Source organism: Nannospalax galili, unplaced genomic scaffold (assembly GCF_000622305.1).
Source record: "Nannospalax galili isolate Female #2095 unplaced genomic scaffold, S.galili_v1.0 scaffold199, whole genome shotgun sequence".
NCBI classification, from domain to species: Eukaryota; Metazoa; Chordata; class Mammalia; order Rodentia; family Spalacidae; genus Nannospalax; species Nannospalax galili.
In genome coordinates this window covers 1,804,762-1,824,290 of record NW_008343559.1, presented here as the reverse complement: position 1 = coordinate 1,824,290, position 19,529 = coordinate 1,804,762, and the positions used below count along the sequence as shown (strand labels likewise).

Sequence of the window (19,529 nt, the reverse complement as noted above, 5' to 3'; positions counted from 1 at the left end):
AGAGTTTCATGCCCCCACACTGCTGAGGGGAACTGTGAGATCTAGAAACCACTTCTAGAACCAGTGGAAGGAAAAGCAAATGCCATATTCTCTACCTTGGAGAAGAGGTTCTCCTAAGGTTTGCCTTTGGAGGTCATAACTCCTGCTTTCAACAGTCAAAGAGGCAGCCTCACCTGTGCTGAAGAGCTGTCACCCTGATTTCAGAGGAGCAAACTGCCAGTTAAGTCAAGTCATCTGATAGATGGGGAAAGAGCACTGACATGTCTCTCCTGGTCTGTGTGCACCTTTGATGACAACACCTCAAGGATGCTGTCAGAACCACCATTAATTACCAAATCACTGCTGAGTTTGCATGTTTTAATAGAAGCACCTTAAATAAAAGACTTCAAACCCCATTTCATGATGCTAAATGAAGTGTTGGTTCAAGAGGGCAAGAGAGCAGTCATGCCTTAAGATCAGAAAAGCAAGTGTGCAGATAGGAAGGGTTCAAATGTCAAGAAAAGGAGGGAGAGCAAAGGCTTGACGGAAACCAAGCCGAGCTCTATGGGAAATTTAGGACGTACTCTTCATGAAGCATGTAAAATATACTTTTAGCCCTTTTATTTTTGACAGGTTAAGAACATGGGGGCCAGGAAAGGAAGTGACTTCCTGCCTGTGTCCCATGTCAAATAAATGATGGAACTGGGATGTAAATCTGCCTCTCCACCCCTAGACTACATGGCAAAAGGAGACAGGATGGCCAAGATATGAGGCTACAAGCACTACGGTTCCACAGTCCCCGACCAGTGCCACTGCAGGCAGCAGCTAGGGAGTGAGCCAGACTTTCTTCTGACATAGATTGGAAGGACAGGTGGGAGAAGGGTGATCAGAGGGCTTGTGCTGGGTGAGAAAAGAAAATACAATGAAAAACACATTCAAGAAAACACTGGAACGCTGTTCCTGGGTAATCTTGGAGCAACACTGCCCAGAGGTGTCTCTAAGGAAGTACTAGGACAGCTGTGAGAAAACAGAAAACATCGACAAGCCAGTGGGCAACCCCTTTGTGCCCAGCACTGGGAGGCAGAGGCAAGCAGGCCTCCCAGGCCAGCAGCCTGGTCTATGTACCTAGTGAGTTCAAGGCTAGCCAAAGCTGCATAGGGAAATTCTGACTCAAAACAGCTAGGTGTGGTGGTACACAACTTTGATCCCAGCACTCAGGAGGTAGAGGCGGGTGGATCTCTGTGAGTTCCAGGCCAGCTAGGGCTACAGGGAGACTGTCTCAAAAAGACCGCCCCCCCAAAAAAGACAAAACAAAAACACAGGGTAGTCTGGAAGCTTTCCTTGAAAATGAGAACATGTGGTCCACACCTGTAATTTCAGCCCTCAGAAGGCTGAGGCAGGAGGATCACAAGTTTCAGGCCAGCCTGGGTCACAGAAATAGATTTTGCCTCAAAAAAGACAGGGAGTGGAGAATGAGATTTCTCTGCACCTGGCTCAAGTGACCACAAAAATCTAAAAACTGAGCGAAGCCCAACCAACACAAGTACATTGATCTTTGCATTTACAATTGGAAATTTCTGAAAATTCCTTAAACTTCAGTGTCTAAATTAGGGCATGTAGATAGCATTAGTGTCAACTTGACACACCTGGGTTGAGGAAGCCTCAACTGGGAATTGCCTCCACAGTTACTGGCCTGTGGCCATGTCTGTGGGGCACTGTGGGTGGTGCCATCCCTGGGCAGGTGGGCCTGTGTGGCATAATAGGCTGAGTGGGGGCCAGGGGAGCAAGCCAGTAAGCAGCATTCCTCCATGGCCTGTGCTCCAGCTCCTCCTCCAGGTTCCTGCCCTGAGTTCCTACCTTGGGCTCCCTGATGAACTGTGTGACCCGGGAGATGTAAGTCAAATAAATCCTTTCCTCCCCAAGTTGGTACTGGTCAGAGAATTTTGTCACAGTAATGGAGAAACAAACTAGAACAAGGTGTCAGAGATACTCCAAAAGCTAAAGAGAGGCAAGCTTTTAAAAAAAAAAAAAAAAAAAAACACTGCCAATAAGCACACAACAATGTCCATCTTCCATTTGGCTCTTTTTATTAGAGAAACTGAGAAGACAGCAAATAGGGAAACCCCATAGTGAATGGAACCATTACACAGATGCCTTCTGGAACCCCAACCTTCTATGATCCCCAAAAGTGTGCTTTGTGACTTCAGCAACTTATAAAGGGGAGAGGGGAAATACTGAAAAAGGCCACTATTAAGAATGAAGGTATACAGGTCCTAATCAGCCTAGGGTCAAAAAGAAAGTTAAACATGTATGCAGAGCAAGCAAGCCTCAGACTGCTCAGAGTAAGGCATTCAGGCGCCAACCTGGTGAGTTCCCCGAGGCACCACAAGGTCAAGTGCACAAGGAGGCTGTTGGTAGTGAGCTGCGCAGACACACTCGGGCACACAGGTGCCCACACGCACCCCCAGAAAGGGAGGTTACTGGACTACACACTGGTGGTGTTGGTTCTCTTATCCTAAGAGTTTGTGCTATGTTGAACCAGATTCTTCCTGCTTTGGACCCAAAGACCTCTGCTTCTGCAGGTGTTGTCACAGGGTGGATCTCATACCCTATATTCCAAAGTACATGACCAGAAAGCAAGTCTGGCTTCTGATACATGCTCTTGTTCCCACAAACCTAGGTGAGCTTCCTTCCAGATGGACACTGTCCAGCCAAACTGTTTTCTCAAGGGATTAACACTGTTCTTAATTCTGTCCAGCACAGCACCATTCACACACTGAATCTTCTTTTGGTTTACCTAGGTCAGTGACCTTATCCAGAACCCAAATACTCCTAAGTTCTTCCCAAGTTTTACAATGGAGTCTTTTTTTCCTGGATCTCCAGCTGTAACTGAAGATTTGAAGGGAAAAGCAGAACAATAGCCATGAAAACACTACTGAATAAACAGGACAGCCTTCTCATAATCCCAAGCATCCCTTCTGAGGATGTCTGGGGCCTGGGGTGTTTCATTCCAATAGCTACAATCTCCAGGATGGAATGCCACAGCCTCAAGTCTTGGAGAGCAGCAACCCAAGACTCACTCAAGTGCTTAGCTTCTCGTTCAGGGGCCCAAATCAGAATTCTAGGAGGCAGGTCCCACTTCTTCCCACCCCCCACTCTCAAAACCATAACAAGGTGGCCAGAGGACAAGAGAAATTATTTGTAACTTGTAGCAGCAATTCAGATTGTGGGCTTATGTTACCAGACTCCCCGACAATAATATACTGTTCTCTTTTTAACATTACCCTTGCAAAGTAGGATTTGGTGAGTGCTGACTGTTCATGGTGGGTACTGTTGGCTTTCTTATTCAAGGAGAGCTGAAAAGTCTGTCACTCTAAGCTTGCCAAGACAACACAAAAGGAAAAACCCATTCCTAGTTCAAATTCCTAGTCCATGGCTTTCCCAACCTGCCTATGGGACACCTCAAGTGGGACCTATGCACATCAGAATCTTGGCTGGCTCCATGCCAAGAGCTATGATGCCAAAGAAGGCAGTTTTTAATTTCCAGGGTGAAGAAGGGTAGTCAGGGCAGTGATACTTAATAGAGAAAAGTTTGCCAAATGGCCCAGAGCTTCATAGCAAGGACCTCGAAAACTGCCGCACCTCTACTCAGGTAAGAAACTATCACCTAAACGGGATGCCAGGAAAAAACAAGACAAGCTCCTACACTAATGCCCCCAGAGGTCCTCCTCCATCTTCATCCCCTCTTTATCAGCATCCATGGCAGGACTAAAGGATCCCTGGCCACATGACAGTCTCAAATGACACCTGAACTAGAACCTTTACCTAACATCCTGTTGGTCATTTATGCTCTGCTTCCTCTGAGAAAGCTCACACCTGCTCCCTCCACTTCTCCCTCTCCCTCAGAACCCCTAAGGCTCTCTGTCTTAGAGTGGTCAGGAAATCTGTGGGCTCGGGCAGGAACCTCTGCCCCACCAGGATCCAAGTATGTCAGCCTGTGGAAGGCACCTTGGTGCACCAAGACATCCTGCATTCTGGAGCTACCACTTCATCCTTCTTCGGTCACTTTGTGCAAGATTGAAACAGTGTGTGGTACTTGCATGTTTCATTCTTTACAAAAATTCTCCCTCCCTCCCCCGCCCCTATGTTTTAAATGTTTATATAAATTCTTATTTAAACAGTAAATTAGAAATCTTATTTACATTAATTTCTTTGTTCTCCCAAAGGAGCGCCTAAAATCGTACTCCCACCCTTTTATGGGATATAAATGTTCACCTAAATTGGTTTTGATTATTGTTTTAAGGAGCTCCAGTGGCGCAAACAACTGGCGCGTGGTACTCACATGTATTACTGTTTTAAGGAAAGAGAAAGGGAGAAGAAAGGACCACCAGATAAAACTGCTTCCCCATCTTCTACAAATAAATAGGATACAGATCAGAAGTCAGTTTGCCAAGATCTTGAAAGCTCTCCATCGGTAGACCCCAAGAGAAGTCAGCATATGGGCTATTTCTCCTTTTCTCCAAATTGATGCACTTCATCCTTTGAGGTATAATTTATTTTTGTTTTTCTCTTCTTAGTCTTGTACCCCATGGAGCCCCTGGGCCATCACAAGGCCCATGAAGCTGTCCAAGTTTTGGGGCTTCTCTGGCACTGGCACCGACAGCCAGTAAGAGGCCTGCGGGAGCTGCAGGTCTGGGTTCAGGGTCTCAGTCCCTGGCTACTGGTAAGTATCACAGTGCATCCTCTTCAGTGCAGCCCCCACCAATCATGAAACGGAATTCCTGCAGGTTTGAGACGCCATGGAAGTGAACGAAGGCACCAGCAACCACAAAGATGTGGAACAGCTGATGAGAGTGAAACTGGAGGGAGAAAAGAGGCGGGGGAGAAACCCATCATTATTACTATTTCTGCTAAAGACACCTAGGGCTACTGCTTCCCAGCGTGCACTGACAGGAAGCAGGATACATGTGACAGAACTCAATTCAAGGTACCCACAGGTACAAGAACATCCACTAGGCACCTTATAGTCTGCTGAGTCAAAGCCAGCTGTGCCCTAAAGAAACACACATACTGACACTAAGCTACAGACAAAGCTGCACGATGAACACAGCGAACATAGGGGCAAATGCCATACAGACCCTTGCAGTTAGACAACACAGATCACAAAGTTCCCAAGGCCCCCTTGACAACTAGCAGCAGGATATGGTTTACTGATGGATAAGAACAGTAGAGCTATGGCCACTTAAATCCTGCTCTCCAAATATGTTCAACATATAATTTATATATGAAAATGTCTTTATTTAACAGTACTTTTAAATTTGTTTAAAGTAGGGACTGGAGCGATGGCACAATCGGTAAAATGTTTGCCACATAAGTGCCAAGACCTGGCTTCAAACCCATTATTACCTAAATAAAAAGGTGGGAACAGTAGCAAGCACCTATAATCTCAGCACTGGAAAGGCAGAGACAGATGGATTCCTGGAGTTCACAGACGAGCTAGTGTAGCCAATCAGTGGGCTCCAGGTTTAACCAGAGATCCTGTCTCAAAAAATAAGGTGGACAGGGACTGAGGAAGATACCGACCATTGACCTCTGGCCTCTACACACACATATACACCCACCACACCACACACCACACATGCATACACAAAATGTTTCTCTCTGTTAGGAAAATTAAAGGAACTTCTAGTATTCAGTAGAAGGCCACAGGAAAAGGTCCTTGGAGTTTCCTTCTGCATTAAGATTCAGGAATCACATGAAAACCAGAAGACTGGGCAAATACTTCTACTTCCTTCTCAAGTCAGAGCTGGTCTACAAGCACATGATGCTATTTCTGATTTTTCTTATTCTGCTGAATGTTACTTTACATCTTAAGAAGAGCGACCGGTTTGCTCAGTACACCACAATTTTCTTCAGAAATTACAATATTCTCTCATAGTCTCAAGATGAAAAATTACAGCAGCAAAGCATATTTATCAGGGGAAAGAACTGATTTTAGAAGTATAAATAAGAAGCTAAAAGTTATATCCCATAAGGTGTTTCCTAGGAAACCAAAGGGAATTAATTCTCCTAAAGGTTGAAATGTCTATGTTCAATCTGTGTCAAAAGTATGAGGTGGCAATCTCAAAAAGGTAAATTAACTAATCTGAAGCTCCAAAGATGGCTTGAGCTCAGGCTTATCTTCCCTTTATAGACAGCTAAACTAAACATCTAAGACACTGGATGGCCAGTTCAGCCTACACCTGTCAGCAACGATGAGAAGCAGGCCTGCCCAGGTCGGATCTTGAACCATGAGTTCTCCAACTCTTACCACATTACTGAGAATAGTTCAGATCCTCTCCAGCTACAAAGTTCTATCTCCATGGGCCCCTCACATTTTCTTTTCTTTCTTCTCTTCCCTAGTGTCTCACCATTAACTACAGTCTAGTTACCGCCCCCTCCACTAGACATCTACAGACTCAATTTCTCATCACTTATCACTGGCTTTTGGTATCTGAAAGAGCTCAGGGTCAGTAAAATGGCTCAGTAGGTGAAAGCACCTGTTGTGCAAGCCTGACAATCTAAATTCAATCCCTGGAACCATGGGAAAGGAGAGAGCCAACTCCCCAAAGTTGTCCTCTGACTCCACATGCATGCTACAGAATGTGCATCCTATCCCACACACCTATATCAAACACATACAGCAATAATAAAATAAAAATTAATAACTATGCCATCTTTTTTTCAAAAAAGGATTAGGCCAGGCATGGTGGCGCATGCCTTTAATCCCAGCACTCAGGAGGCAGAGGCAGGCAGATTTCTGTGAGTTCGAGGCCAGCTTGGTCTCCATAAGTGAATCTAGGCCTGCTGGGGCTACAGGGAGACCCTATCTCAAAAAGACCAAAAAAAAAAAAAAGAATTGTAGTAGAAGATGATCCTCCTTTCATAAGTTAGAAAATAGAAACAGAAGGGAAATAGAGAGAGAATCGCTAATTACTCTTCCGTACAGTACAGCAAACAAGAGCACAGATAGACACTAAAACCGGCTTGGTTCCAATTCAGATTCTTCCAACTGATAGCCATTTGCCTTAGACAAGTTGCCAAACATTCCTGGGCCTTAGTTACCTAGTCTGTAAAATGGAAACAGCAATATTTATGCCTGTGGCACTGATAACTCCAGATGAGTCAGTGCATGCACAGTACTCAGTACTGTGTTTGGTACCACGTGCTCAAACAATGAGTTATTACCATGCTTACTGTCCAGAGAGACCCAGATGAGAGATAGATTTAAGACTAGAACACAAGTCTCTCAATTTTGAAACTTTTTTTATTTCATCATTTTCCAGTGCGCCAACAGCATACTAACAACAGGCACATATGCCTAATCACCACTGATCACACTTACCCAGATGTCACATTTGCCAGGGAAGAAGCGTTCAGGGATGCGGGCAGCATAGAGGGCAGCTCCTGTGATATAGAGGCTGGCCATGAGCATCAGCCAGCCTATCTGCCCAATGGTGGCAGCCTTCAGGAAGCCCTCTGAGATGACATAGTGCAAGGTGGGGATGATTCCACTCAGGCCTAAGCCCAGAAACACTCCTAAGACATCATAAGAATGGAATAAAAAGAAAACACACAACAGAAATAAGAAGTCTATATTACAGCATAGTACTATTTACTCTGTCAACTTAAAATTTCAAAGTAAGATGCAACATTGCCTTAAAGGAAAAAGAAGGTCCTTCAAACTCTGGAACACTGTCATACAAGACAACACAGCTAGGTTCTAAAGCTCTATTTACAAATGCAAGGAGTCGCCTAGTAAGCCAGGCTCAGAGTCAACAGTAAGTAGCCCTGAGGATCAGAACCATGTTGCTAAGAACTTTAGGAAAGCTTGGGGAGCTTGTTTCAGCTTCTTCAACTGCTGCCCTTTTACAGACACAGATTGTAATACTGATGGCACTTTTCATTCATTTAGTCAAAGGCTAAGGACTTCAGTTCTTCTGAGGTTTATAAACAGTACAATGCTCAGCTCCACTTGGCGAAGATGTTCTCTCTCTCTCTCTGTGTGTGTGTGTGTGTGTGTGTGTGTGTTCTCTGCATGTATGTAAGTGCACCCAAGTCATACAATGCCCAGGGAGGTCAGAAGAAGGCATTGGATCTCCTGGAACTGGAGTTACAAACAGATGGCTCAGCAGTTAAGAGCTCTGGCTGCTCTTGCAGAGGACCCTGGTTTGATTCCCAGCATCCACATGATGGCTAACAAGCCTGTGTAACTCCAGTTCCAGGGGAATCCAACACCCTCTTCTGACACGGGTGCACTTACGTACTTGCAAGCAATACACTCACACACATTAAAAAAAAAAAAAATGTTTAAATAAGCCAGGCATAGTAGTGCACACCTTTAGTCCCAGCAGTTGGGAAGCAGAGACAGGCAGATCTTTGTGAATTTGAAACAAGCTTGATCTACATAGCAAGTTTCAGGCCAGCTAGGGCTATAGGGAGACCCTGTCTCATAAAGACAAAAAAAGTTTAAATAAAAATATAAAACAAAACTAAAAATAAGCACAAAAAGAATCAGCCAATACAAAATAGGCTGAGCTAAAAGAATAAGAAGTCACAATTTCATAAGAGCAGCAGAGTTACCACCCTATGGACTTGTAAACACTGCTCAAAATACGTATCTGCACACCCTCATCACTGCCCCTCAACTTTGTGACTACAGCTACCAGGTTAAAAGTCCCTCAACAGGACTGAGCTTTCTTCATCTCTGCACTGCAAATGCATAGCATGTGTTTGTAAACAGCAGACCCTAAATGAATGACTGGTAATAACTGCATGTCCACATGCACTTACCTGCTCTGACCCCCCGATACTGAGGGGTGGCAAACATGTCCCACTGGGAGACAATAATGGCTGCAATGCCCAGCACACAGATGACAATCAAGTAGATGAAGCAAGGTTGTGGATTACAGTAGAAAGAATAATAAAGCCAAGGAACAAAACTTCCCATAATCAGAAGAGCAATACCAGAGTAATCCAATCTAGGATTGAAATTGAAAAAACTCGAGTTAATGAAAAAATTACCATCCATTACAGGTAGCAATTAATCCCCCATGACATAAAACCATTAACAACAATGAGGAGAGGAGGTAAGGATCACCTGCTTTAATTAAGGGGCAGCGTCCCATGTGGGAGCATCAAGAATCCTGCCAGCTCTACTGGTTAGCTTTCCCTGCCACTATCCCTAAACCACAGATGACAACATGGACTACACAGATACTTACTTAGAGAAGAGTCGGGAGACCCCTTCTGAATGGCAGTAGACTGTGTGGAAGAGCCATGAAAATGAAAGGCAGAGAATGGCTCCCAAGAAAAATAATCCAAAGACCACTTTCTCTTGAAGAGGGGCCACAAAGGATATATTTGGGCGAAACATATAAAAGATCCCCAGGCACAGGAAGAATACACAACCTAGTAAAAGAATGCAAAGGATAAATAAAATGTCATCTGTTTGAAGGGATGGTGTTATGCACTGTGTTCTCAATTTTTCTCAGTAGCAATGATACCTGAATCATAAATTCTGTGAGAAAAATGTTTCCAAATAACTGAGTTTACCCGAAACTATAGTTTATTTAAGATATTGTTGGTACATATATACTTCAGCTTCACACACACAACACACACAAAGTGGCTGGTTGAGGCTACAGCTCAACTGGCAGAGTGCTTGCCTAGCATAACCTGGAGGATCAGAAGTTCATGGTATCCTCAGCAACCAAGGGAGTTTGAGGCCAGCCAGGGATATATGAGATTCTAGCTTAGGAAAGGGAAAGGAAAGGAAAACATTCACCTAGGAACACAATCCAAAAAGAAACTAGATAGTACAGTTACTTCTTAGATTCAGTATAGAATTCCATCTATCAAATTCTGACATACATGTTGTAAGCTAGCTTTCAGAGGTCCATCTCACTCGCTTGTAGATGCTAAGGAGCACTGTGCTGTTTCTCTGGTCCTCATTAACTGGCCCAGTACTTTAGAGTTAGAAATTTCATACCTGATTTTTGTTGTTGGGGGCGTGGGGGGGGGTTGTTTTGAGACAGGGCCTCATGCCCACTTCGGTAGCACATATACTAAAATTGGAATGAGACAGAATCTCCCTGTAGCCCCAGCTGACCTAGAATTTGCATTGTAGACCAGGCAAGCCGGCCTCAATCTCATAGAGATCTGCCTCTGCCTCTCTGCCTCTACTTCTCCACCCTCTGCCTCTCTGCCTCTGTCTCTGCCTCTCTGCCTCTACTTCTCTGCCTCTGCCTCTCTGCCTCTGCCTCTACCTCTGTCTCTGTCTCTGCCTCTGTCTCTCCCTCTCTGCCTCTGTCTCTCTGCCCTCTGCCTCTACTTCTCTGCCCTCTGCCTCTACTTCTCCGCCCTCTGCCTCTGCCTCTCTGCCTCTGCCTCTGCCTCTGTGCCTCTGCCCTCTGCCTCTACTTCTCTGCCCTCTGCCTCTACTTCTCCGCCCTCTGCCTCTGCCTCTCTGCCTCTGCCTCTGCCTCTGTGCCTCTGCCCTCTGCCTCTACTTCTCTGCCCTCTGCCTCTACTTCTCCGCCCTCTGCCTCTGCCTCTCTGCCTCTGCCTCTGCCTCTGTGCCTCTGCCCTCTGCCTCTACTTCTCTGCCCTCTGCCCTCTCCCTCTATCTCCCAAGTGCTGGGATTAAAGGCATGAGCCACCATGTCCAGCTGTTCGGTTATTTTTGATGGAGGTGTTTTGGTTTTGTGGGGTTTTTTGCTGTTGCTACTGTTTTTGTTTTGGTGCTGGGAACTGAAACTAGTACCTTATAACATGCCAAGCACTCTACCACTGAGCTATGTCCCCAGCTCTCCTCCTTGCTTACAAATAAACAAATAAGCAAACACAGCAAAAACACAACTTTAGTGTGTCCATGTATATGCACTAAGCCACTGAACCAGTCCACTCTTTGTATTTTTGGAGACACCTTCACTAAATTGCCCAGACTCACTCTAGCCCAAGTAGGCCTTGAACTTGTGATCCTCCTGCCTCAGGCTTCCATAAAGCTGTGTCACCAGACCTGGCTCATACTCAATTCTGTGACACCATGTTCTTATTGCTTAGAGAAGGCTAAGGAAGGCACAGATAGAAGCTGATGATTCTATTTTATCATTTTAATTCATTTTAACCATAATTTTCGATATTTCATTTTTATTTTATGTACATTTCCTGCATGTATATAAGTGCAGCCATGTCGTGCATTGCCTGTAGAGGCCAGAAGAGGACGTCAGATCCCCTGGAACTGGAGTTATGTATGAATGGTTGTTTGCTGACATGTGGGTGCTGAGAATCAAATCAGGGTTCCCTACAAGAGCCATCAAATCTCTTAACTGCTGAGCCATCTCTCCAATCCCCCAAAATAATTCTTTAAGGATGTTATTTATTTTTATTTTATGTGTATGAGTGTTTTGCCTGCATGTATGTGAGTGCACCATATACATGCCTGGTGCCTGCAGAAGCTTGGAAGAGGGTGTCAGATACCCTAGAACTTGAGCTAAGGATGGTTGTTAGCCACCATGTGGGTGCTGGGAACTAAACCTGGGTCATTCGAGGAGTACTAAGTGCTCTTAACTGCTGAGCCATCTCTCCAGCTCCCAAAACAATTTTTTCAAAAGTATCCTTGACTTTGATGCCACCTATAAACTTGATGAGATGCTCTGTTCCACTCTCACTACACTAGCAGACAAGAACTTGAAGGTACAGTAGAAACCAAACATGAGATAAGAAATACAAGTCATTGGGGCTGGAGAGATGGCTCAGCAGTTAAGAACACTGGCTGTTCTTGCAGAAGACCCGGGTTCAAATCCCAGCACCCACACGGCAGCTAACAACGGTCTGTAACTCCAGTTCCAGGGGATCCGACAGCCTCTTCTGTCCTCCACGGGCATTATACAACACAGGTGCACTTACCTACATGCAGGCATAACACTCATACACATAAATCTTCTGTCCTCCACAGGCACTGCACAACACAGGTGCACTTACCTACATGCAGGCATAACACTCATACACATAAAATAAAAACTTAAAAAAAAAAAAAAGAAAGAAAGAAATACAAGTCACATGGAGTAAAGCACACTCACAAGGCTGCACAACTATCATGTCTAATTCCAAAACCTCTTCGACACACCAAACAGCTTTGAACCTGGTGTCATCCAACATTCTCTACTCCCTCCAGCACTAAACTACAAATCTACTTTCTGTCTCTATAGATTTGCCTTTTCTGGACATTTCACATACATGGAATCACACAATTATGTAGCCTGCTGTGTCTCATTTTGTTTAATTAGCAAATGTTTTAAGAACTCACTTGGTTGCAGTATCAGTAATTCACCCCTTTTGTGGCCAAATAACATTCTTTGCAAAAAAAAAAAAAAAATGTTATTTTATTTGTTACTTTTGTGTGCATGTATGTGAAGATTAGAGAGCAAGTTCTCCTTCCATCATGTGGGTCCCGGGACTGAATTCAGGGCATCAGTACCTTTACTCACTAAGCCATCTCACTAGCTCCCAGATAATGTTCTATTAGAAGGATATATCATATTTAGTTTACTGATTCATTAGTTGGTTGCTACTACTTATCAGCTATTATTAATGTTGCTATAAATATTCTTGTATATCTTTTGTGTGAACATGAATTCAATTATCTTTTTAAAATATTTTTTGTTTATCCATTTAATGTGAATGAGTGTTTTGCCTGCATGTGCACCTGTGTCCTGCAATGCCCACAGAGGTCAGAAGAGGGCACTGGATCCCCTGGAACTGGAGTTACAGACCATTAGCCACCATCTAGGTGCTGGGAATCAAATTAAACCTGGGTCCTCTCCAAGTGCAGCCAAGTGCTCTTAACCACTGAACCATCTCCCCAGCTCCTCAATTATCCTGAGTATGCACCAGGTGTGGAATTATTAGTGACTCTGTAACTTTTTGAGGTAAGTTACTAGTAACATAAAAAGTTCTAATTTCAAGCTAGATGTGGTGGCGCACACCTTTAATCCCAGCACTCGAGAACCTGGAACAAGCAGATCTCTGTGAAGTCAATGCCAGTCTGATCTATATAGTGAGTTCCAGGCCAGCTGGGGCTACAGGAAAACCCTATCTCAAAAACACAAAAAAGAAAAGAAAAGTTCTAATTTCTCTCCATATCCCAGCCAAGGCTTATTTTCCATTTTCCTGATCATAGAAATCCTGGAGGGAGTAAAGTGGTATTTTATTGTACTTCTCAGTACATCTAATTTGTATTTCCTTATATGACTGATGAGAATAAGTATTGCTCATGCGCTCACTGGCCATTTGTATACCTTCTCTGTAGAAACATGTGATTTGAAAAGATCACTATTTTGTCTTTTTAAGTTTCTTAACAATATTTGTGACAATGTGCAATTTATTTTATTTATTTTATAATTTTTTGATTAAAAATTTACTTTCAGGAAACAGGTATTAATAAGAGAGATATGGATAAAAATGGGGTTATAGCCGGGCATGGTGGCGCACGCCTTTAATCCCAGCACTCGGGAGGCAGATGCAGGCGGATCTCTGTGAGTTCAAGGCCAGCCTGGTCTACATAGTGAGTTCCAGGACAGCTGGGGCTACAGGGAGACCCTGTCTCAAAAAGACCAAAAAAAAGGGAGGGGGGGTATTTTAATGGGAGGGAGAAGGGAGGGTTATACAAGGAACCTTGGGGATAAAGGGAAAGAAGGAACTCAAGAGAGGAGAGACCTTAGGAGAAAGGTATTATTAAGGGAGAAATGGGGAAAATGGGGAAACCACGGTGGAAGGGTTAGACAATCAGAGAGAAATAATGCCTAGATAGTTTTTTAAAAAACGAGAGGGAACCATATTAGTCCAACAATCTACTGACAAATTATACATACAATTAGCTCAAAGAACATAACATATGTCTAGTCAAGGTTTATCGGAGAACGTTTGGTTTTTGCCCACGCTTTATCTACGTAGCGCATGGTAATTAAAAGTACCAGACTGGTGGAACTAACCTTCTTGGGTATTTAACGCCATACTGTGAGGCCTATACTAATCTGGTCAGAGGGACTTAAAGGACAGTTTTCGCTCCTTGCCCTCCAAGGTCAACTAAGTTCCAGGGGACTATGGAGCATCTCTCAAAATGTCCTGTAACTGTGGTGAGTCACCTGTCCTCTTGATCAAGGAGGCCATGGAGACCCCACCAGATGGACTTGAGCCAGTGTCCAATCTACAAAGAGGAGGGTCAACACAGAGGAAACATTTCCTCCATGCTTCCAAGTGAAGCCAGCCATGATCGAGCAGGACCTTTGACTTATCTTCACATAGATGGAACTAGTAAAAGAAAGGAGGCAGGAGCTCCTCCCAATCCCATGTGACCCCTGAAGAACAGATCCTCAAACAATCTTATTCTTTAAATTTTTTAAATTTTTTATTTTTTAAAAATTTTATGTATATGAGTGTATTGCCTGCATGTAGGTAGGTAGGTAAGTGTATCAGATCACCACCTGGACTTTGTAGTCTTGTGCAATCCTTTCTTTTATGCAGACATTCCCACTCCTGCCCTTGACTTCACTTAAAAAGTAAATGGGATAATGTCAGTCTGTTGTTTAAACCTTTCAGTGACGATGTACTACATTTAGAATAAAATACAGACTCTTGTCTTGGCACATGAACCTCCATGTGATTTGGCTACTGCTTACCTAATTTTTCCTGTAGGGTTTGAGTTTAAAATACAGGTTTTGGATTCATTCTGCCTTGAATCAAGTCCAAGTTCCACAACTTGCTGTATGATTTTGAAGAAGTTAACTTCTCCTATGCTTATTTCATTTTGAAAATGGTGAGATATCTCCTTCCTTTGAGTTTTTGGCCAGGGTGGCCCAAGAGACTCCCGGACAGTAGAACTGGGAAAATGAACAGCAGACCCCAATCTTTTCTAAAGGAATGTTGGCAGCTGATTGCTGCTAGATGAAGAAGAGCTGATCTTCCTAAAACAAGGATCTCTAGATAGGCTGACTAGACTCAGTGGATGCACTAGCACTGGGGAACGGCTGGGGGCACTGATAACACAGTGGACAGTAACAGGGATGACAGGGTATATGGGCTCCAGTGGGGGTTGAGGGGTGGGGAGAGCTATGGGAGGGTGCCATTTGGGATGTGGGTATTAAGATGAATAAGATTGTTTGGGATATTCTATATGAAATACACATACAAAAAATCTTTTTAAAGTTATAAAAAAGAAAAAAATTAAAGTTCAACAAAACACCAAACCAAAGCAGAAAAAAAAAATTACTTCCCTTTGGCTGCATATACTTTACATATCAATTCTAAGAAACTGTTAGTATGCCAGCCACCATGCATCAAAGAAACATCTTTTGCAACAGATGGAGAGTATCTACAGAGTTCCACAACTGGTCACACACAGAGATTATGTATCTGTAAAATGCCTAACTCTAAGTGACATATCTACAATGAAACCTCTCGACCTAAGACTCATGGAACATAGTGGAGCAAGGGGTAGAAAGAATAGTAATACATCCCCCCACTCTCATCAACGAAGGTGCCTCATGCAAGAGAAGGCAATGAACACAGGGCTTAAGGACCACTGCAGAAGAGAGGGTGGAAAGATTGTAAGAGCCAAGGGAGGAGGTGCATGACCATTAGAAATAGAGTCTTACAGGCTCCTGGGACCTTGCTCAAATGAACTTACAGCAATGGTGACAGCATGCACAAGATGCATGCAAACTCAAGCAGAAAACCACCCAGCATAGAACTGTGGAAATAGGCAGCAGGCCCTAATCTTAGCCAAAGAACTATTGGGCCGCTGATTACTACTAGGTGAGGAAGAGATGATCTTCTTTAAGGGAACAACTCTAGAAAGGCTGACTAGACTCTGGCAGATGAACCTGCACTGAGGGACATCAGGGGACACTAACTTCAATCAATAGGCCTTAACATAAATGACAGAATACATGAATATTCCAGTGGCAGCGGGAGGTGCCTAAGTCCAGGTCACCAAAACTTGTATCTGTATTTTCTCCCAAGAGTTTACTATTTTAGCTCTTGTAATGAGGCTGGAGTTGAGCTTCAGTTTTATTTTTGGTTTTGAGACAGAATCTCACTATGTAGCTCCAACTGATCTGCTACAATCCAGTCTCAGCTTCCCAAATACTGGGATTATAGACTTGTGCTTTCATGCCTCATGCTCCTTCATTATGGCTAATTCAGCTGTCCTGGTACCTTTCACTGGAGAACATTCTTTTTTCCCCACCATATTCTCTATTCTCTCATCTGTATTCAAAACAAAAAACAACAAAAAAAAAAACTCAGAGGGCTGGAGAGATGGCTCACTGGTTAAGAACACTGGCTGTTCTTACAGAGGACCTAGGTTTGAATCCCAGCAGCCACATGGCAGCTAACCACCATCCATCCAGCTCCAGGGGAGCCGATGCCCTCTTCTGACCTTTACAGGTACTGTATGACATGGGTACATTTACATATGTGCAGGCATAACACTCATACACATAAAATAAAAGTAAAAACTATTTTAAGAAAAAATATCAAATTTCATATTGTTTCACACCAACTGAAATATAATTATACAAATATTCTAAGTAACAACTGGAAAAAAATCAGCTTACTTTCTAATATAGCTTCCTCTCAATGCTTATTAAAATGTTATATATTTTATACAGCAACTCTTCCTTTGCTTGGTTTGAGGACACTGTTCAAAAGATCTAGGAAAGAAACCAGGTGTGAAGGCACACTTGAAATTGCAGCACTCAGGAGGCTGAGGAAGATCTTGAGTTCTAGGCTAGCCTGGGAAACATAGTAAGACCCTGTCTCAAAACAAACAAAAATCTAGGAGAGAAAAATATGAATTAGTTGTAATAAAAATCACAGTGCAAGTAAGATAAACAAAGAGTCAATGAATAAGAAATTTCATTACTGAAAGTCCAGGGGTCAACGGGAAACTCAAATATATTTTTCAAGTGCTCTCAAACGTAAGAAAATAAGACCACTGCCAGCCTCTCTCCAGGGTAAGTTGACTGTGCCCTCGGTGCCTTGACACCCCCAGCCTCATTCACCCTCCCATCTCCCCAACCGGTCTCTCCTCCTAGCCTGGATCATGTCCCATTCCTTCTCTTAGCGCCCCACACTCCAGGGGAAGCACCACTGCTTCCTGATCCCTTGCATCCAGACGGACCCAGTTCCTCCTCGAGGTCCCCAGGAGCCCTCTAGGCCTGGTCCCACCCATACACCTCTCTGCTTCCCTGGGCTGCACAACCCACCAGCCTCTTTCTTGTACAACCGGGCTGATGTTTTGGCTTCCTGATCCACTGCATCTAGACCAACCCAGGTCCTCCCTGCAGTCCCCAGGAGCCCTTGGAGCCTCTTCCTGCCCTCATCTCCCTTTGCATCGCTGGGTGGCACGGCCACCAGCTGCCTGAGACAAGCACCTTTCCTGGGCCCTGCTCCCAGGCCAGCCCAACCCCCAAATTCCTGAGGCCAAACTCTTTCCTGGAGGGATCCAGACCTTAGGAGAAAGCCTGAGAGCAGTTGATCATCTGACTTGGGCCTCTGTGGGAACTCCTAAAGACAAAAGCAATCTGGCCACTCCAATATAAAATCAAAAGAGAGAACCAGAACCTTAGACGAACCAGCTTTTCATGCCCAAAAGTAAATCACAAAGGCACATAAAGTTTACAAAAAGAAGCAGACCTAAACTTGAAGGCTTGAGTCTAACACAAGAATCGGAAACTACAAAAGAAATTCACACGTCAAAACCACAGAGAAAAAATAATAACATGAAAAACCAAAAGAATATATTCCCAACAAATACCAATAGTTCTCTAGAGAAGTACAATGAGAGCCCCCTAGAGATAATGCAGGATATGGAACTCAAAAGAACAATTATAAACAGGATAAAAGGATTCAGTGAATTTAAAGAACACACAAACAAAGAAATCAAAGAACTGAAGGAAGACAGGGATAAACTTCTGAATGAATTCAGAGAAGAGCTAGAAATATTGAAGACCACTCAGCCAGAAATGAAGAAGGAAGTGAAACACTCAGTAAGCCAATTAGAAATGACAGGAGAAAGCCTCACCAATAAGATGAATGAAATGGAAAACAGAATATCAAGAGTGGAAGATAAAGTGGACGAAATAGACCACTCAAAAAGATTATGAAAATTTTAAGAAAGCACAAGAACGGAATATGCAGGAATTGTGTGACACCATAAAAAGACCAAACTTACAAGTCCTGGCATACAGGAAGGAGAAGAATCCCAACATTATGGCATGGACCAGCTCCTCAAAAGAATCGTAGAAGAATATTTCCCAAAATTAAAGAAAGACATGCCTATACAAATAAAAGAAGCATATAGAACACCAAACAGTTAGGACCAGAAAAGAAACTCTCCACGGCACATCAAAGTAAAAACACTAAGCATACAAAACAAAGAGACAATTCTGAAAGCTGCAAAAGAGAAACAAGTCACAGGCGAGAACTCATATGTGGTACTGTAAATATAGCCAAATATAACCAACTGCAAAGGATATAGATCCTAGGGAAAACCCAGGATTGTTACATCCATTGAAAATGTAATTTCCTACTGTATACTTATGTATCCTTGTATTTACAGACACATATATTTATTACCATTCATCAAAGTAGATTTTTTTTGCAATAGATGGAGACTTTTATAGAGTTCCATAGCTGATCAAATACAGAAAATAAATGTCTGTGAGATGCCCAGCCCTAAGGGACACATCTAGAGTGCAATCCCCACTTTCAAAGCTCATGGAACAGAGGTAGTGAGATCATTAATGAATCTCACAACTGCCATCACTGAAACTTCCACATGTAACAGAGGCTGATTTACACATAAAGCCACAACTGGTCAAAATGTAGAGAATAAGAAACTGAAGAGAGTGTGTTGCTGGCTAGGACTCCTATATTAAACCTCTGCTATGCAGGGCTCAGGGACCATTGTGGAAAAGGGAGTGGAAAGACTGTAAGAGCCAGGGGTGGTGGATGTCTACAAGGGAGCAGACTCTTCCAGGCAGCTGGGAACTTGTTCATATAAACTTAGAGCAATGGTGACAGAATGCACAAACTCATACATGATATTACAATCATGAACATATATTCACCAAACTCTGGTGCACCCAACTTCATAAAAACAATACTACAGGACTTTAAGACCCAGATTAACCCCAACTCATTAACAGTAGGGGACTTCAATACCCCACTGTCTCCATTAGATAGGTCAAGAGGGCAGAGAGTTAACAGAGAGACATCTGAATTAAGTAATACCATATATCAAATGGACCTAATAGACATCTACCGAGTATTCCACCCAAGCACCAAAGGACATACTTTCTACTCAGCACCCCATGCAACAACATTTAAAATCAACCTATACTAGGGGACAAAACAAACCTCAACAAAAAGATTGAAATAATTCCATGCATTCTATCAGACCACAATGCAATAAAGCTTAAAATCAGCACTGGAAGAAGGCATAG

At 43.4% G+C, this 19,529-nt stretch overlaps 1 protein-coding gene across 3 annotated transcripts in view; it reads right to left on the bottom strand.

Moving 5' to 3' along the window:
• Positions 1–2,043: 2,043 nt before the first annotated feature.
• The window catches only part of Adipor2 (adiponectin receptor 2), a 49,501-nt gene continuing 32,015 nt past the window's right edge, over positions 2,044–19,529 (bottom strand). For 2 of the 3 annotated variants that reach the window (XM_008839752.3, XM_017799811.2), the window contains 4 exons: positions 9,243–9,429; positions 8,812–8,999; positions 7,364–7,557; positions 2,044–4,838 (listed from right to left, as the gene is read on the bottom strand). In XM_008839752.3, coding sequence (XP_008837974.1) covers positions 4,710–4,838; positions 7,364–7,557; positions 8,812–8,999; positions 9,243–9,429 — 698 coding nt within the window. In that variant the 3' untranslated portion in view covers positions 2,044–4,709. The remainder of the gene's footprint in view (positions 4,839–7,363; positions 7,558–8,811; positions 9,000–9,242; positions 9,430–19,529) is intronic. The other variant, XR_003850564.1, reaches the window with a different exon arrangement.